General features: G+C 41.9%; 1 protein-coding gene across 1 annotated transcript in view; it reads left to right on the top strand.

The window, feature by feature from the left end:
• LONP2 (lon peptidase 2, peroxisomal) overlaps positions 1-15,431 on the top strand; it is a 43,093-nt gene extending 27,662 nt beyond the window's left edge. Inside the window, exons 12-15 of the mRNA XM_086757920.1 lie at positions 4,246-4,388; positions 11,786-11,993; positions 13,260-13,450; positions 15,071-15,431. Of these exons, the coding sequence (XP_086614046.1) occupies positions 4,246-4,388; positions 11,786-11,993; positions 13,260-13,450; positions 15,071-15,292 (764 nt within the window). The 3' untranslated portion in view covers positions 15,293-15,431. The remainder of the gene's footprint in view (positions 1-4,245; positions 4,389-11,785; positions 11,994-13,259; positions 13,451-15,070) is intronic.
• The last annotated feature ends 3,277 nt before the right edge of the window (positions 15,432-18,708 follow it).

Raw genomic sequence — 18,708 nt, 5'->3', positions numbered from 1 at the left:
TTAGGAAAAGTTGGGTTTGTATATAAACTGTTTTTTTAGCATGTTCATTTATCTAAATACTCTTGGATGAAAACCTCAAATTCAAGTGCTTCAAGTAACCCAGTTGTTATTCTAGCTCAGAATTGATGGAATGTAATTTATTTTGTGAAAAGATAAAAGAGAAACCTTTTATTTCATGCTTACGTTCTTGCACCTCTTCATAGCAACTCAGCAAATCAGAATATGTTATGTGAAAAGCCGTTTGAAAATTTTAGGTTTCTATTATGTTCTTCTATCTTGGCCAGCAAGTACAGCTGGAAATCTGGGTTTAAGAAATCTTTGGGTTTGATGTATTACTAGTGCTGAATTTAAGCATGTTTTGTGAGGAGCCAAGAAATTGCTACATATCCAGGAAATTTTAGGCTCTTCTATTCACTCATTTCCGTTGTATCTCCAGAAGAAAGTAGCAGTCTTAAATTCTTAAATCTTTGTCTTTGTGCCATGGAATTCCCTTTTAGATTAAATCCCGAATTATTTATAGTAGTTCATTGTCAGTATGTTTTCTTAGGAGTCAATTTTCTTACAAATTGAGTATTTACATACAAGACTTCTGTTTTGTTTTGGGAACTTGCAAAGGCAAATTCCTGAGGAATGTAGTCATGACGTTTGCTGAGTAGCTGCAGGTTCTGCTCTGAAAATTTACAATCAGAATCTTTTTTTGGTTGCTTTGTTGTTTTGGGATTTGGGGGGTGGGGGTTGTTTGTTGTTTGAGTTTGGAGTTTTTTGTTTGGTTTTGTTGTGGGTTTTTTTTGTGGTGGTGGGTTTTGGTTTTGGCTTTGGAGGGGTTTTTTTTTATTATTTTTTTCCAATTTTTAAGCGTTACAACTCAGTAGCAGGCTGCTGTTGTTGAAGCAGTAATGATCAGCAGGTGGTTCCTCCAGTGCGGTGTGGAGCTATGTTCAGGGCACGTTTTGACTCTTTAGCTGATTTTTCCCGCTTAACTCAGAATGTAAGAGGATTAAGCTGTTGTCCTAACCAAAAGTTGTGTTTTTGAAAACTTGAATTTAACTGTCTTGTTTTAGATAAATGTGTCATTTAACTTGTATTATGGTTTATGGCTGTTCCTCTGGGATAGGTAAGGGAACACGTATTTGTCATCATTAATGGAAATTTTAATTATTTGCATCTTTGTAAATTCTTCATAGTCAGCACTTCTAAAAAGGTGGTGAAAGAAGATGTTTCTTCCTTCAAAGAAAAAGTTAGTGGTTGTGATTGTATTTTGGAACATCACTGTATGCTTTTATAGAAAATTGGATAATATCAGAATTCAGGTTAATATTTTTAGCAAAAGTCTGGAGTTTGTTCTTGTTATAGATTATAAAATGAGGTCTGCTAATTAGATTACATAAACTCAAAGAAAGAGTTTCTGATTCTTTTAATGCGGCAAGTGGCCTCAAAAATTACCTGCTGATTTGGTTGTAAGTCGCCCGTCTTCTTCAGCAGTATACATAGAACTAGGTGAAATAAAAGCAAGCAGAAATGCAAAATTGTGCTTGTTAGGTGGTAAAATATTCGTATAGAACAAAGACAGTTGTGTTTTAACTCAGTTTTGTTTTGAATATGAATTGTCGTATCGCATTGCTCAGGTTTTGAAGATCATAGTGTTGAAATTGCAGTCTGAGCTGCAAATAGCACACAGGGTTACGTTTCCTCGACTTGCTAGTATTTATGCATTTGACTTTGTTACATACAGAAACAGCAGTTCAACAAAAATGTAAAGGCATGCTGGAACAACAGGAGGGCCATCTGACCAAGGCGGTGTTTACAGTAAAGGCGTGGGATTTACACAGGCATGGAGCAGTGAGTTACACAATGGAAAGATTAGCGGCTGTTGGGTAAGAACTATTAGATTTGAGGCCGAACGGAAAGCTGAGTTGGTGGTGTTATAGTAATAGTGGTGCAGAATGCTGTCCTTGATGCTGTATGAAGGTATTAGTGAGAATTACACTGCAGCAAAATTAACTGCAAAAAGGCCCTTATGTATCAGGATTAATAAAAGGATGGTTTGTACGTTGTGAAAGGAGACATTCTCTGCCCATTCTGAGAATTACTTTTGCAGCACAGAATGTTATGTTAAATAGATTAGATCAGTGATTTGTGTTCTTCTGTAATTGTTTAAATTCCTGGATCTTCCATTATTGTGTATGCATTAATATGCAAAGAAGACAATTTCTTCACTGAAAGTGAAAAAGCATTGAAAGAAAGGAAGCAACAGCAGGTAGTTTCCCGAAATACAGTGCAGAAGTCTTGAAGCTCAGCATACATTCCTTGTGTAATAGAGACTATCGCTTTAAATGTATTTTAGGCTTGTGTTTGTGGGGTGGGAAAAATATCTGGGTTATATGTATGTGTACAATGCTTTTCTTAATAGCAGCCTCAGGGCAGGGAGACACTGCCGTAAAACTGCCACAGAACCTTAGAAACATCTGGATTGTTCAAGCATTTTTCATTTCTCTGGTACATGTTTGACTAAAGTGTTGCTCAGGGCTCTCAAGAAAATGGTAATGAGCCTTTTGCATCTGGATCAAATTCTGTGGGGAAATAACTCCCTGCTTACATTCTCCTTCTGTGTACAGTCGCTGAAGTAAATGTGCAGTGTAGATCTAGTAAAAACCATGTTTAATTTCTTGAGCGTATTTGTGCAAACAACTGGCTGTGTAGTCTGGTTGAAAACAATTTTGAGGCTTTGATATTTATATGGTCCCCGTTACGGTTCAATTTTGTGTAGAAAGTGCATTTGTAGAGAAAAGAGAAATTTTAAGGGAATTCTGCCAAGGAAGCCACTGTGTAGGTAAGAAATAGTCATACTGTAAATGGGGGGCAGGACAGAGCACATACTTTGAATCCAGAACTATTCCTTTCATTGTGTTGTCCCTTCTTGATGACACTCGAGTACATTACATTCAAAAGTGTCAGGCTAGTTGGGTTTTATAGCCCTTCCTGGCGAGTATATCACACCTGCAGGGATTTCTGAAAATGCCTAATAATTTGATCTTTGAGGAGTTTTTTGCTGCTAGTGATGACTGGTCAAGACACCTTAGAAATAGCTCATCCAAGAGAGGAAAGAGCACAGCCCTGTGTAAGTGTGCTATTTCCGGACAGAAGCTGGAGATGAAGTTGTTGTACTGAAATTGTTTGAGGTTTTTCCACAGGGCAAGTGTGCCGAACTGGCTGTTGAACAAGCAAGGGATGTCCATTTTGTGAATTAAGCAACCTGAGGGACATTGGACTAGATGATCTTTAAAGGTCACTTCCAACCCAAACCATTCTGTGATCAAGTAAAGCCAGAACAGTCATAAGAGAGGAAAACCAAAGTGAAAAGTAAGATGTCAGAATGTGTTGTAGGCTGCAGGAAAGGTGGGCCCTGCTGTGTTGGGGTGGTGGTTCCATCTGAGAGCCTGGAAGGAGGCAGCACACCAGGGCCGGAGGAGTTCGGTTCCAGTGGAGCCGGTTTCCGTGTGATCTACTTGTAGCAGCTTCTCCTGCAGGCAGTCAGCTGGTGTGGAGGGTACGTGTGCGAGGGGCTGGGGTGAGGAGGCAGAGGTACGGAGCAGCGAGTTACGCGGCCCTGGGTGGGTTCTGTGGAGTGAGATGTTCCTGGACGTAGTGCAGGCTGGCTGTAAGGAACGCAGCCATGTGGCAAAGCAATGCGCGTAAATCTGGCCAAAATGCTCCTGCTTTCTTTGACAGAACTTAACAATTAGTGTCAGAAGTTAAGCATTTAAATCCTTGCAGAAAAAGACCACAGAGAGCACAGCTGTAAACATACATAAAAGGATCAGTACTTACTGAACTTTTCATATTTCCACGTTCAGCTCCATATTCTGTATTACACGACATTAACCGCGATCGTCTGCAAATACCGTTTTTATGGACAAATCTGATGAAAAGGGTGAAGTTTTAAATGAATTCAATGTGTTGCTATTTGATCTACTTTAAAATGCATTTAAGCAAGTGAGTTGCGTCTCTGTCAGTGCTATAGATTTAATATCCTTGCTGAACAGTTAGAATATGTTTAGGCCTAATAATTAAATTTGATGCCATGTTATCTTAAATTTGACAAGATTTTTGCGAAAGATGATTTAAGCACTTCCATGAACTTTCTGAACACGTCTTTGCATATTTTATTTTTCTCTGTCATGATTTTTTAAATTCCTGTGTCAAGAAAGACTACTACAAATTCTAAATGAGATTTTCTTCTCTTAGATTGCAAAGAGCATGTCACAGAAGATGCAAAACCAGAATCCATCAGTTACACAGCTGACCTGGCTCTGCCACCCGAAATGCCGATTTTAATTGATTTCCATGCTTTAAAAGATATCCTGGGGCCACCCATGTATGAAATGGAGGTAACATCCTCATTTGATTCTGCCTGACTGCTGTTTCTGTCTGGTTTGACGGTCTATTTTATTGCTGTTGAGTGAATTTGTAGTATTGACTTTTTAAAAATGTATTAGTAACAGAACTATGTTTCTTTGTGCTCCACCAAGTGTGTTTTCACCTGAAGAACTTTCTGTTTTGTTTTAGTTCAGGACACATAAATAACATAATGACTTTCTGTTAGCAAAGATGCCCGCAGCAGTGTTTAATAATGTGCTGGTGTTTTTTTCAGTTTATAACAACTTTGCTTTTGTTTGGGGGACGTTTGGTGGTCTTGGGAAAGAAGCCAGAAGTAGAACCCCGGAGTCTGTCTCTGAGGCAGGACTGTCCCACATACCTCCTTAAAGCCAGTCAGCATTTTTGGGTATTAAAAGCACTTCAGTTCGCACCAGAAGTTCTCAGACCTTCTTTAGATTAAGGTGACTCTTTTATGGTCAGTCAGGCACCTCCAGCTTCCTGGTACCAGCTCTGTTCCTCAGTAGGCATATTCCACAATTTTTTCTTTCACCCATCTGTATTTTGCTACATCCTTTGAAAATGCCATCGGTTAAAGTAGTTTGATAGTTTGGGGTTCTCTTTTCGCCATTTACATTGCAGTTATTCTCTGCTTTGCTTCAGGTCCAGGTGAACTGGCCAAGTGTAAGTAGCGTATATGTATCACTAGGACAGGAAACCAGTTGCTGATGGAAGGTGAAATTTTTCTGTCTTTACCCTGGAGAAAAAATCAGTAAACCAGTAAGTTATAGAGAAAATAGGGGAAAAGGGAAGGGAAAACTTCCAGAAGAGACAAAATTCAAACTTTTAAGAACTTTCATCTAGGAGAGAAGAATTATCACAGGAGAGAACCAGACTCCACTGGGATTCAGAGGACAAAAAGGGGGCATAATATGCGGGGGAAGCAGGAGAAAATGAGTGATTGTTAAGGAGTGAGTCAGTTTTTAGACATGAACTGAGGGGTTTGGGTGTGAAGATTTTATCACGGAAGAGATTTTTGGTGAAGAGACAGAAATGAGGAAGGAAGTTGAAAGAAGACACAACCAGTAGTGCTGTTAGAGGATGATGATGGTAGCAGTGGAAGTTGGGGGAAATGGGAGGCGAGGAAGATGAAGTGATCAATGGATCAGTACCTTACTGCACTCTTGGCTGACTTTTTCCACATTGGTCAGTTGTGTGCTGGTTTATTTCTTTTAACTTTCAGAGGCTAGCGGAGATTGCTTGTTAGCCAAACGACTTTATTGTAACCAACTTAACCAACCAACTTCTTTCTTTTCATCCCTCAGAAGCTGCTATACCCAATAATAAAATCACACAAGATAGTTCAAGGCAATTTTAATTAAGCAGGTAGTGTGGATGCACTTTTTAGCTTAATTTGGAATGACTCGCCATCAGACCATTTGTAATACTCCTATGGAAACGTTCACTAGTCTGTCTGTCTGTCTTTTTCTCACTACCTGACTTCTAGAAACAACTACTGAAAAATAGCGTGTGGGTTGTTTTTCAGAGAAGTAACGTTCTCTCTGAGTCTTCAGTTAGAAGTGTGTTATGTACTTCAGACATCTGCTTTCTGGAGCTGAAGCACTGCAGGGTCATCTGGCTTTTGTCTTTGAATTGCAGATGTGCACAAAGCCATTGTAGTAAATTGAACTTGATATTCAAGCCAGTACTCTGATTTCTACAAATGGTGTTTATTAGTTTCATAACTGTGCTACAAAATCAATCTAATTTGGTCAATTTCTACAAAAGTTCTGGTCACTTGCAACTGTACTCCTAGTTCCCAGTCAAGAATAGAATTAATTCAAATACATATGAACTTGTCACACATTTTAAAAATTAGATTGGAGACCAAGAAGTATGCTGATGTCTGGCTTTCCTTAGATGTTCTGCCTGGTTTTGAACTTCTGGAGTTGATTATTCGTTTAAAGTTGGTAGTGTGGCTGTGTTGGCAAATAATTTCTGCTATTTTGTGCTTTTTCTACCAGAGTAAGTAGTGCAAGTAAAATTTTTCAAGTGTGGTTCTTAATTCCAAATATACAAATACATGAGTGCTGGGTTGGGGTTTTTTTTGCATGAGCAGTTGCCATGGATATGCCTATAAGCATTTCATGGATCTGCTGGCCTGTGTAAGCTGAAATAAGACTCACTGAAGTTTTGACCTGTGTATCAAGGGTTTTTTAAATGTTCCCCTATTTAGCAGGCAAATTAAGTAGTGCATAAATAGAACTAGAGACGAATCCACACAGCATCAATTCCCTGAGCAGCTCAGGATTTATTTTAATGTACTGCTTGCTGTATTTATAAATGAGTAAATATTTTTCAGTACACCCCGTATGATTTTTTTCAATGTAAATGGCTCAGATAGCCACATAACTCTTGCTTTAATGAATTTTCCCAACTAACCTAATATTCCTTTGGATTTTCTCGAGTGCCCACAAGATTCTTTCAAAGGAAGAGTATAGCTCCCATTTCAGATTGGTTACTAGTGTGTTTTCTGGTTTTGTAGTCTGCAGTGTGTCCCTCTCTGTTCTACAGCTGGCCTTTAAAGCTTCACCTTTGACCTGCATTTTGCCATTTATAATTAGTTGAAATACAGATAGAACAGAGGCAGCCACCATGTCAATACTTGGATGAGACTGAGCAGATGGAACTGAGAACGTGACGTGACTGAATTGATCTGTTGTCCTTCAGGGAATACCTTGAAGTGATTCATCCTTCAGCTTCCTGGTGCATTGAGTGTCTGTTTTCCGCAGAGGCCTCCCAGCAGAAAGGCAGGACAGAACACTCAGGTTATACTTGTAGGATTCATTCATTTATCACAAATAAATAATCGTATGTGTCACCCTACAGAACAAATGTTGGAATAAATCACACAGTGAGGCTTCGCAAGGATAATCTTGACAGTAGTTTAAAGTGTGAAAGATTTAATGAAATGTTTCAGCACAGCGTGCTTTTGGGGGCAAGGCTTTATAAGCTATCCAGAGTGCTTAGAATGAACTATTTATCTTTTGACTTGGATTTTAGCCTGTTTAGTTTGGGCTGGTTTTTTGGGTTTGTTTTTTTTTTTTTTTCTTTCTTTCAACCCTTAATTCTACTCAGTTAACAAACATTACTGGCACCACAGGAAGGCCCATCAGAATCAGACTGCATCCTGGTAGTGTGAGTGGAGCGGCAGTGACCGCAGCTCTGGGTCAGTGACGTTACTCCTGCTGGGAAATGGAAGCGCGGAGGTCATGGAAGAATGGCTCTGTTCCCGGGGCATATACAGCTCTGACTAAGGAACAGATCAGGGTGTCTTTTAGAAGCACAACCTGTACAAAGCACAGCTTTACATAGGCGTTTTTATCCAAGAAATACCAGTCTTGTGGTGATATTTCTGGGAAATCCTTCTCCCTTAAAGGGAAGCTGCTGGTACGTATTTTGCCTGCAGTGGTTTGCTAGGGAATGAATCAGAAGAGTAAACGAGAAACAGGGTTTGTACAGCTGGGTTGGAGAACCTGTGGGAGGATAACAAGGATGCTAACGGCCAGCGAGTAACTTAGGACTGGTTCTGATCTTCTCGTTATGAATCAGTGACTTAATGGCTTTCTGTCAGTTATGCTGATGTACAGAGTAACTCCAGATTTGCAGACTTGCAGATGGTATCTCTTTTCCTTTATCTTGGAATAACCTTAAATATTTTAAAATAAATGACTGTGCTAAATGATAAGACTTTAATTTTGCAGCTAAAATGCATCTGGCTATGTGTCCATCTACTCAGGTTACAGCTAAATTGTAGCTAGGTTGGTCTTATCTACAAAAACTTTAAAAAAACAAGACTCTTCATGTGGGTCAGTGACCTCTTCTTCCATCATCTGACAGACATGGCCAGTCATCAGCTGATTCTAATGGTCATTTGAAATTGAAGTTGTTTAAAAAGTATCAGTAAGGATTTTTTCTAATTTAAATTCCTCTAAGTTTTTGTGAGAAGAAATTATTCAGAGGTGCCAGGAGTGACTGAGCCTTGCAGAGCTCACTGTAACACTTCATAGGTAACGTTTAATGTACCGTAACGTACTTTCCTCCAAGTATTGTACAGTTGTACGCGGTTTTGTGTGTGTGTGTTCTTAGGGCTGTTGAGGGTCTTTTCTGAAGCTGCCAGGGCATTTTCTGTACGTACTCGTGTCACGCGCATCAGTTAGCGTTCAGGTGAGGAGGCTGCGGTAGAGGCAGCACAGTCTCTAGGAGTGCAGCAAGAGAAGGTGGTGGCCTCTGAGTCGACCAGCTAGCGTGAACAACTGTGGTTGAAAGGTGATGAACACGGCACACCTGGTTTCTCTTACCAGATCTCAACTTTCTTGTGAAAGTAGGGGGATGTACCTACCTAGTCTGAGGATAGAGGAAGGAGTTTGTACTAAGGTGAGATAAATGATGAATCTTTAGAACAATCTGGGTTTTGATCTTTAGTCATGTTCACGGTTTCCTGCCCCAGAGCTCTCAAACAGCGGGATTGGTCTGTAAACTCTTTTGAATTGATAAACAGTTAGAGCCAGTGCTAACATCCAGTTCAAAAAAAAAGGAAAAGAAAATGAAAACCAAAAAACGTTGTTGGATTTCAGTGTAACCAGGATGAATTTATTTTGTTAACCTGAGTTACTAAGCAGTTACTAAGCTAATCAAAGACACTGTAACTAATAAAGTACAGGGAATGGATATACAAACTTATGGTAACAGAAATGAAAATGCCTGATAAGAGATATTTTGATACCATAAAAGGGAAACGCTCTTATGTACAATTTTCTTAAATGCCAGGAAAAGAAACAGCTATTCTAGCTAAATTATGCTAATAAAAGCAAATGGCATGGTGGCGTTCAAAATACATAGATAACTGAGAGCCACAGGAGAACACAGGAGAGGGGCTGCACAGCTTCCTTTGCTCTGGAGTGAGACAGGTTTGGTTACTAACTCACCTGGGTGTCAGCTAACCCTGGGTGTCAGCTAACCCCAGTCCCGCTGGCCTCTCTCGCAGCTGGAGTCCCGTTTGCGCCGGGAGCTCCTGTATCGGCATGGCTGTGAGTTGGCGCCTCTGACACTGTGCCTCCGCGGCGCGCTGGTTTTCCCAAAGCAGGAGGAAGTGATCCTGAGGGAGGGTCACTTCTCAAGTCTTAGCCATCAAACTCAGAAGAAGACAGCGCTTGATAGTTCAGTATCGCATTTGGCAAACCATATAACACAAAATCAGAGATTATAACAAGAAGCGTGTATGTTTAATTTAATTTTGTAGAACTTTAAATGCTTTTTTTTTTTTTTTGCTTCCCCAGTTCTCTTGCATGAGCAAGTTGTTCACGTTGTGTGTCTGAGCTGCCTGCAGCTACAAGCAGCACAACTTGTGTGTTTGTGAGTGAGCTGCTGTGTGTCAGATGTGTATCTCTGGCGAGTAACCGAGGTACTGGCTGCAGAGTGAACAGCTGTTCACTTATTGCATACAGGAAGAAATTCTCTATTTGTGAAATGGGAAAGTGAGCATTAAGAATTTTATGGTCTGGATTTTGATTCTATTTTTATGGTGGGGATGGATTTCAGCCTAACACTGACATGTTAATGTTTGGCTCCTATTTAGAAAGAGAGCTTGTGTTCTGAAATCTGATGGACGGTGTAGGTAACACACTGCTGCTGTGTGACTTAGAAAACTTCAGCCCGCATGCTGCTACCTGGAGGCTTGCAGCAGCATTTCTAGCGGGCTTACAGAGAGGCATTCTAGCAAGGGACTAGAATACTTACTGTCTTTGGAGCTACAAATCAAAGTATTTCTACTACAGCCTACTCTACTACAGGCTCTACTACAGCCTGCTTGCAGCAGGGCCATTTCTGCCCCTGGACCTCCGGTACGGCACCGTACGGGCGTCTCTACAGCTTGCTCTGCTCTTGTGGCTGGGCTGACGGTTAAAAGCACGGGAGCTTTGTGTGCAGAGAACTTTGCCTTTTCAGTGTCTGCACAAAGGCTGATGAGCTTACTTCTCTGCTCACTCTTGGAAGGAAGCAAAATGAAAGCGTGAAGATTATGGGAAGTTGCGCAGTGCAGAATGAGTTGATGCCAGAGGGAAAAAACCCCGGCTATTGCTCTGGACTTGCAAGTAGTACAAAATGGAATGTTAAATATGCTTAGAAGGGACAAAAATAGTTTGAGAAATTTTCATGTAACTAGAAATGCAGATTTCAGAATTGTAATTGTTTTACTATGGTTCTGTTGTGAGGCTCCTTTGACTTGTTTTCTATCCAAGAAATGAAACATTTCTTTAAATTCTCGAAACAGGTTAATGAAGAATTCACCCCTTTCAATAACAAATCAAATTAACTTCCAATTCTGCATTTCAGTAAGGGACAAAATTATTTTTCAATGGGCCTATCACTTTATTTTACAAAGGAGTATTGGCCTTTTGCTCTACTTGCTGCCTGACAGAGTAAAAATTCATCCAGTTTGTTTTCTGACTTGTAATAAATACATAACTTAGTAGTTCAGAACATGCTGAATGGCTGTATGATCTTTCATTGGGGCTTCTTCATCTCCTTGAAGCTCAGAAAAAATAAAAGGACTTTCTGTATATTCTAAAAGACTCTCTCAGACAAAGCAAAAAAAAAACAACAACCCAAAACCTGGAACTTCAATGGAAAACATCCTGCCTCTTTTTCCTTCTCTTGACCTAGGAGAGTGGGGTTGGGACCTTCGTTCCTCTCATCAGACACAGGCAGACTTTAGATAAGCCGCTCATAGTCTGGTGTTGGGTGGAGTTTGTGTTTGCTGGCGGAGTCGGTCAGATTTCCTGTCCTCTTTCATACCTGCCCTGCCCGCAGACTCCTGTGTTCATCAGTCAAAATTATTTAGAAATGCTTGCAATGAACAGAATCAGTGTGTTGTCTGACAGTTGTTCGGGCAACGCAACCACCTTTAAAAAGGCTTTGAGGTGACACTCAGGTAACACTCAGGAGCAAGACCGGCTTGTTCGTGTAGGTAACGGAGCTGGGGCAAATGCTCCTAGCAGATGGAGTAAGCCATATAAGCGTCGGCCAGGATTGACCAAATACTTGAAATCCTTTGAAGAGAAAGATTCCTATTGAACTTTTGGAGGTGTGGGGAAGGTTTCAAGAACGATATTCCCAGATGTTTGCCATTGCCCTAAGCTAAGCAGCCACATACAGCTCCTGTTCTGTAATGAACATTTACACGTGAGGCAGAATTACTGCTGCATTGAAATTTTAAAAAAGATCAGACACTTGGGCTTAACTTTTGTGTTTTAATGGGTACAGTTGCTTTAAGGGCAACTATCAAATTGTTTTTTGCAATAATTTTGTGACGACTGCTTCCTGAACTGTTTCCTGTGTTGTTTTCATTCAGGTATCTGAACGCTTAAGTCAGCCAGGAGTGGCCATAGGCCTGGCTTGGACCCCTTTAGGGGGAGAGATCATGTTTGTGGAAGCCAGTCGCATGGAGGGAGAAGGCCAGCTGACTTTGACTGGTCAACTCGGAGACGTCATGAAGGAGTCGGCGCATCTTGCAATTAGCTGGTTGCGCAGCAACGCAAAGAGATACCAGCTCACCAACGGTAGGTTGGGAACAAACGGCGCAGAGCCGCGTGGCATCATAGAGACTGTATGCGTCCCTTGGCCTCTTACTGCGGGGATGCACATACAGGAGGTGTTAATGCTGCATGGAAATTAAACGTCCTACAACTTGGACTTGGAATTATTTTTCAATAATTCAGCAAATTGTAGCATTGCTGAATAACGGGACACGGTTTTCCAGGAGTCGGTGCTACTCTGAAGCTGACACCGGCTACAGGGTCCCCTTTTGTCGTTCTGTTCCTGGTTCCTGCCAAGCTGAGGTGGTGGTGGCCTGGCAGACAGGTCAGTCAAGGCAGAACGTGAGGCGCCGCTGCAGTCTCCCACCCTGGCTAGTCCCTGCAGGGGAGCGCTGTGGAGAGCGCTGGGCCACAGTGCTTCTCCTTAGCTGTGGCAGCCGCTGCCTCTTACGTTCACATTCAAGCTGTCCAGCAGTACTTCCGTGATGTGGGCACAGACATGCAAGGCTGTAGTTTTCTTCTAAAATTAAGACAGTTTCTGTTAAAAGTATGTTTTCATAGTCTTAAGTTTTAATAACTTGAGAACTAGTTGGGTTTGTACAGTCGCTGTTGAGCTGCAGTGCAGTAGGACTTCAGCCAGGGAACTTCTCACTCTTTTGTTTGAACCTCCTAAGAGTTCTGGAAGTGTGCTTTCTAGTTTGATCATCTGCTGAATAGCCAAAGAATTGCCTGGTATCTGTCATCATTTATGGGCGTTTAGATTGGTTAAAAAAAAAAAAAAGTATGAAATGCTGCCTGCATTAACTGTATACATGTGTACCTCTGGAGTTCACGGTTACGTCCCACAGGTTAGGTAAGGTGAAAAGACGTAAACGAGAGATTCGCTTTACAACATTGGTTAATTGGTGTCTGTGGAGTGCTGATGGTGTGCTACATGCTCTGAGAATTGACACTTGCGGCTTGGGACATCAAAAACCTAAAAATTCTGTGTAGGAGTTCCTTGGGAAATTCAGAGTACGGATTAATGCAGAAACCAACACGTGCAAATGCTGAGCGTATTGGTTAACATGTTACGGTTTTGTCTGGGAATCTGGATGCAGAAAAGAAAGCTGGTTGGGTTTTCTTCTGTTGTGTTTTTCTAGGCCCTCTGCAATATAGTGGTGTTTTTCAGCCTTCTGTTAAAAACAGTGCTAAGAATTTCAGTTTTCTGGTGGGCTTTTAGAATAAAAAGACCGGGAACAAAACACATTTAGATTTTTCACATTCAAACCATTCTTTTTTTTCCTTAAGCTTCTGGAAGTTTTGATCTCCTTGACAACACTGACATCCATCTGCACTTCCCAGCTGGAGCTGTCACAAAGGATGGGCCATCTGCTGGTGTTACCATAGTAACCTGCCTCGCCTCACTCTTCAGTGGGCGGCTGGTGTGTTCAGACGTAGCCATGACAGGAGAAATCACACTGAGAGGCCTTGTTCTTCCAGTAAGCATCATCTGAGAAAAGAGCTAAGTTGTGTTCATTCTCCCTGCTCTGGATCTGAAATCTGTTTATAGCCATGTACAAAAGCAAAGCCTTGCTGGATCGTTCCTTAGCAGCAGTGCAGGCTCTCCTGGCGCCGTTTTGAGCGGTGGCTGGAGGGCAGGCTGCTGTAGCGCAGCACCACTCCGGTCTGCTTTGCAGTTCCTGTTCACACTAGCAGGGAGGCTCTTCTCAGGGACAGCAGGTTAAAATGTCTAGTTAGAAGGACGCCTAGAAATCTTAACATTCAAGATGGTTCCAAAATACAGATTGCAATTTCTAAACAGTCTTCAGATTATCACTACAGAAGTAGCTCCAGTTTCTTTGAAAAGTTGTTTGTTTCTTAAAACTTTCACAGTAGTCGCATATGGGTTACTCTTGAAACCACGCTGATCGTGTATCTCTAGATGATTCTTAAATGTTGTTCCTTCTGTATGGTTCAGCTGAACGGCATTCCCGTGAAGCTTTTTCAAAGCAGGGGGGCAAAGTGAAGTAAACTTTAAGTATCAGCTGGAGCCTGGCATAAGTGATTAACACAGCAGCCATGGGAGTTACCATCCCATCCCACCCGACGGCCAGACGGAGGATGAAGTTGGAAAGCAGTATTTTGTTTTGTGCAGCAGAGAGTAAACCAGAGCAGACGCAGTGAGGTGGCAGATAGAAGGCATTCTTTTTGCATGGCCTCTAGGCTCTTAACCTTTACTGGTAACTTAACTCCTACGAGCATGCCGTTAGCCACTGCTGCTGGAAAGCGCGGGTACGCGTGTGACACTGTCCAGAGCAGCCCGAGCACCAGGGGACGGCTGGGTCACTACCGCCTTGGTGTGCGGCAGCCTCTGTTTTGCCCTTTGTGCTCCCATACAAGGCTTTCCTTTCCTCTAACGCATCGTAAAGTTACAAGTGTCTGCTGCAAGATGCTCTTTAAATAGGATTAGAAAAAAGTCCAAAGGAAGAAGCTACAGCTGTGACGACTGAAAGAAAAACCAGCTCAAACCCCCTCTTGACATCTGTCACAACCTCGGCCAGGTGCCTTAGGGAAGTGGTGCCTGGTTTCCTAGCACAAAGCCAGCTTTGCCCGTTTGGAGCACAGGTTTGCTTTTCCATGCGTTCTCTGGTGTATGACTCCTGTTACTCGTTGTGTGGCATTGCATCCTTTAGGCTCCCTCCCCCTGACGCTGGCACTGCCTTCACATCGAACATTTTCTCATGCACGTGCAGGATTTCAGCTGTATGAAAAAACTGAGTGAAGGCCATCTTTCTTAAGAAAAAATAATCCTGAAAAGTAGTGACTTTCCCTCTATTGCTCTTGTACCAGCATTCCTAGATTAATTCTTCATTTTTATTTTTTTTTTCCCCTCTTGTTATTAGCTGTTACAGAAAGGGTGTTGTAGCATATTAACATATTTCCCTCATTAAGCATGTAATGAGCTACAACTACTGCTGCATTTTTAATTACTTTCCTAAAGGACTGGGGGAGGGAGAACCTTTCATTAAATTTTAACTCCTGATGTGACTTGTTACAATAATTACTTTATTAGATTATAGGATTGTGGATTTGTTACATATATTTCTTCTCCTTCTTAGGTTGGAGGAATTAAAGACAAAGTCCTGGCAGCACACCGAGCTGGACTGAAGAGAATTATCATTCCTCGAAGAAATGAAAAAGATCTTGAAGAAATTGCAGTGAACGTACGGCAAGATTTGACTTTTGTGCTGGCAAGCTGTCTGGATGACGTTCTTAATGCAGCTTTTGATGGAGGATTTGCAGTTAAGCCAGGAGTTGAGCATTTGAGCAGTAAACTTTAAGCAGACAGGCTGAGATTACTCCTGTATCAAATTTAACAGGGATCAAGAACTACCTATGTATCAAGTACAACTAAGAGCTATCCTTGATTGTTTAAATTGTGGTTGAAAGTGCAATCAAAATAAAAATATTACTACAGCAGTGAACAACCTGAAACCACCTTGAATGGGCATTTGCTGCTTTTTACTATCAGCAGCAAAGAATCTTGAAAAAAAATCCTGAGTTCCTGATACCTTCAAGTGTGAGAATGCTGAAGCTGTTGAGAAACAATTCCTTAGCTTATCTGACAGCTACGTTTATAAATGCCAGCAGCTGGTTACATCTTTAAAAAGAGGAGACATCCATAAACAGAGAATAACACAACTGTGAGCTGTAACTTGCAGCAGACACAGCACAGCAAGAGGGCCAAAGAGAGGGGGTTGTTACTGAACAGCAAACTCACTTAGCTCAAGAGTTTACTTATTTAGGAAAGAACACTCAGTACACCCAGGAGCAGCAGCACCACAGCAAAACCAGGGTTTTTGAAATCTAAAATACACACGGAAGGGCTTTAAACAGAAGCAGCACTCAGCCCTAGCGTGTAGCAAGGCCAACGCAGCTGTCATTTTTCAAACCTGAGTACATCTCCGGAGGAACTGCCGCGTACCGACTTTGTGTAGGAAGGGACTGCACCCAGGTGTGGGTACGCGTGGCTGTACCTGAGGCAGGTGGCACGTGCTTGAGGAGGGCAGGGAAAAGGTTGGTGACATGCTGGAGGGACAAAGGGCATGTCCCTCAGTCTTACCCAATACGCATCACCTTCATTCTGGGATGCTTATGGTAGAAGTTTAGCCTATAAAAATTAAATCCGTTTAAACAATGCCAACAACATCCTGTATTGTTAAATTGCATCGGGGACCACGTACTGTGACTAACTTAAGGCTGAAGCAAGTCTGTCGGTATCCCAGCTCTGGGAACAGCTTTGTCTCTTCTCTTGAGTGTCAGTGAAGACAGAAGTGTAGGCTTGTGTAATGTAAGTTCCTGCAGTTTTTCCCTGTTTTTATGCGAGGGTCAACCACAAGAGGAAACCCAGTGCATGTTACATTCTCTTCTTGCTTATTAACTCAGAAACAAATTCAAGTGTGTTTATGAAAGGCAAACTGTATCAGTGACAAAAGCCTATTACAGAAGCACCTATAAATCAGCAGTAATTAATAGGTTGTTCTGCTTTTATTTCCATACACAGAAAGCCGATGGACTTTGAATATACTAGCACTGCCATTAATAAATTCCGTGCCTATTTCTGCACCTTATCTACACACCATTTCACAACTTTCACAGACGGCTTACTCTAATAAATGATGAAAATAAAAACCCCTTGTATTTCACTATTTTAGGAATTCTGCTGTTAGTCACTCACTAGCCAGGTTCCAAGGGTAAAAGGCAACAACCAGAGTCTCAGAATCCTTTCTGCCCACAAAATACTTGAACACAGAAAGTGCAAAGGAACTGGGCAATCAGTAAAACACCAGAAAGGTACGGTAACTGATGTGCTGCTTTGGCTTTAATCAAAACCAGCAGGGAGAAGTAAAAAAAAAAATTAAAAAAAAATAAAAAAAAGCTTTACCAAACTTAATGAGATCAAGTAGCAATCCTGCACTGCTTTGCACTAGTGGGAACAGAGACATGCGTGGAATGCCCGTGCACTGTTGATACAGGCAGAAAAAGCTGCATTATAGCAAAAGACAGTAAGTACTGGTTAAAAAAAAGTTCCCACAGCAGTTTCACTGCAGAAGAGAAGTTAAGCAGTGACTTTGCCGCAGCATGCCAATGTGTACGTCCTGTCTACGTGGACTTTAGCTGGAAGGTGAGGGGCTCAGTGCCGCTCTGAAGATGTTAATAAGCGTTTACTTACAGCTTCTCCTGTGTCTGCTTGCAGAGCTGACTTGGCTGTGTTACTGTGTTGAGGTTTTTTTAAACTGACCGTAAGCATCACCCATTGTATCAGCTACTGCAGACCTACTCCAGTGCCTTTTCTTTTGCTGAACACTGGCAAGAAGAGTAACAGTCTGCAGCAGCAAGCCAGAACAGTAAAGAACTTTTTAAAGTAATTTCAATACATGAGGGATTATTCTGCAACTGCCAGGTTAATGGACCTGCTGTTAAACACGTCCCTCAGAATAACTGCTAAAGCTTACCCGAGGTAAAAGCCAGCGGTACTCACTCCTCGCCTCTGCCCACACGATAAACCGCGACAGACAGGAGCTACCCCCCCCGCGCAATTCACGCTTCAGTCGCAGCGGCTCTGAAAGGATCCTGGCTAACAGGACAGCACAGGCAGCCAGGCAACACGGGTCACCTGCCTGAACTGCGAACACACTGCAAACCAGAGCTAGCAACGAGCGTCAAAACACAACTCCAATATTAACAGCGACATTTGTAAATATTTTCCTTTTAAGGCTTTTTTTTTCCCCCAAAGGGCAATGAAAAACAACAGAGGTAGTGCGAGTAGACAAATACAAGGTCTACTGCATTTCATCTCTTAAAGACCAATTTGAACACTCTTTTCCAACGCAGCAATGTAAAACAGTACTTTCTGAAATAAACAGCTGATGTTCAGACAATGCCAGACTGCAATGCACCGTTTATTTTAGATAAGGTAGTGAACTGTACAGATTTCGAGTTGCTTTTCTTTTTCCCTGTATAACAGAGCGTAGTTGATCACCAGATCCTCAGACTCCTTAGAGGAGATCCACTGCATTAGGCTTGCAATACTTTTGAGGACCTGGGCCTGAGTATAATTTGTTTGATGGTTCTATCTGACGATGCACATCAAATGTTTTATACAGTTTGGTTTTTTTTACTAGCGACTGGAGTAATACTAGGTTACGTTACAGTAAGTCAGCATACATGAGTTATGCTACAGCATTTGTCATCTGTAGAACATTAAAACCTCTTTGACCATACCAGTCAGCTTCTAAAGCTCTTTACAGAGGCGATTTTTAAAGCCCCCTTTGAAAGTACAGTCTTGACCTTCAGCCGTTCTAAGCCTAAATCAGTGCAACAAGGTTTTCAGAGTCACAGCTCTTCTGGGGACACAGCACAAGTGGAACCACTGCAAGTACGAGCAGCAGCACAGAACAGTCCGGGGCAACTTGCGTGCTTCCTCAGCCCTATTACTCTCCAATTGCTAAGTATCGGGCTGCGGAGGGTTCTCGCAGGCCCTCAGCTAGATTTCCCTAACAGAACTGGAGCTGAAACAGCAGACAACCTCGGCAGGCAAACGCCAGCCCAAGCCCCCCAGTCGCGTGTGACCAAGTCGGGTGGCGAGTCCTCTGAAAGCATTTTAAGTGTTTAGCCAAGTTTCTGTCAACAGACCAGAAGACAAACCCGAGGTACATTGTAGACAAGCTTAATTAGGTGAGAATAATTACTGAAT

This window comes from Chlamydotis macqueenii, chromosome 13, assembly GCF_036417535.1.
Source record: "Chlamydotis macqueenii isolate bChlMac1 chromosome 13, bChlMac1.mat, whole genome shotgun sequence".
Lineage (NCBI taxonomy): Eukaryota > Metazoa > Chordata > Aves > Otidiformes > Otididae > Chlamydotis > Chlamydotis macqueenii.
Note: the sequence above shows the minus strand (reverse complement) of the source record. Positions and strands in the feature narration are given on the sequence as shown.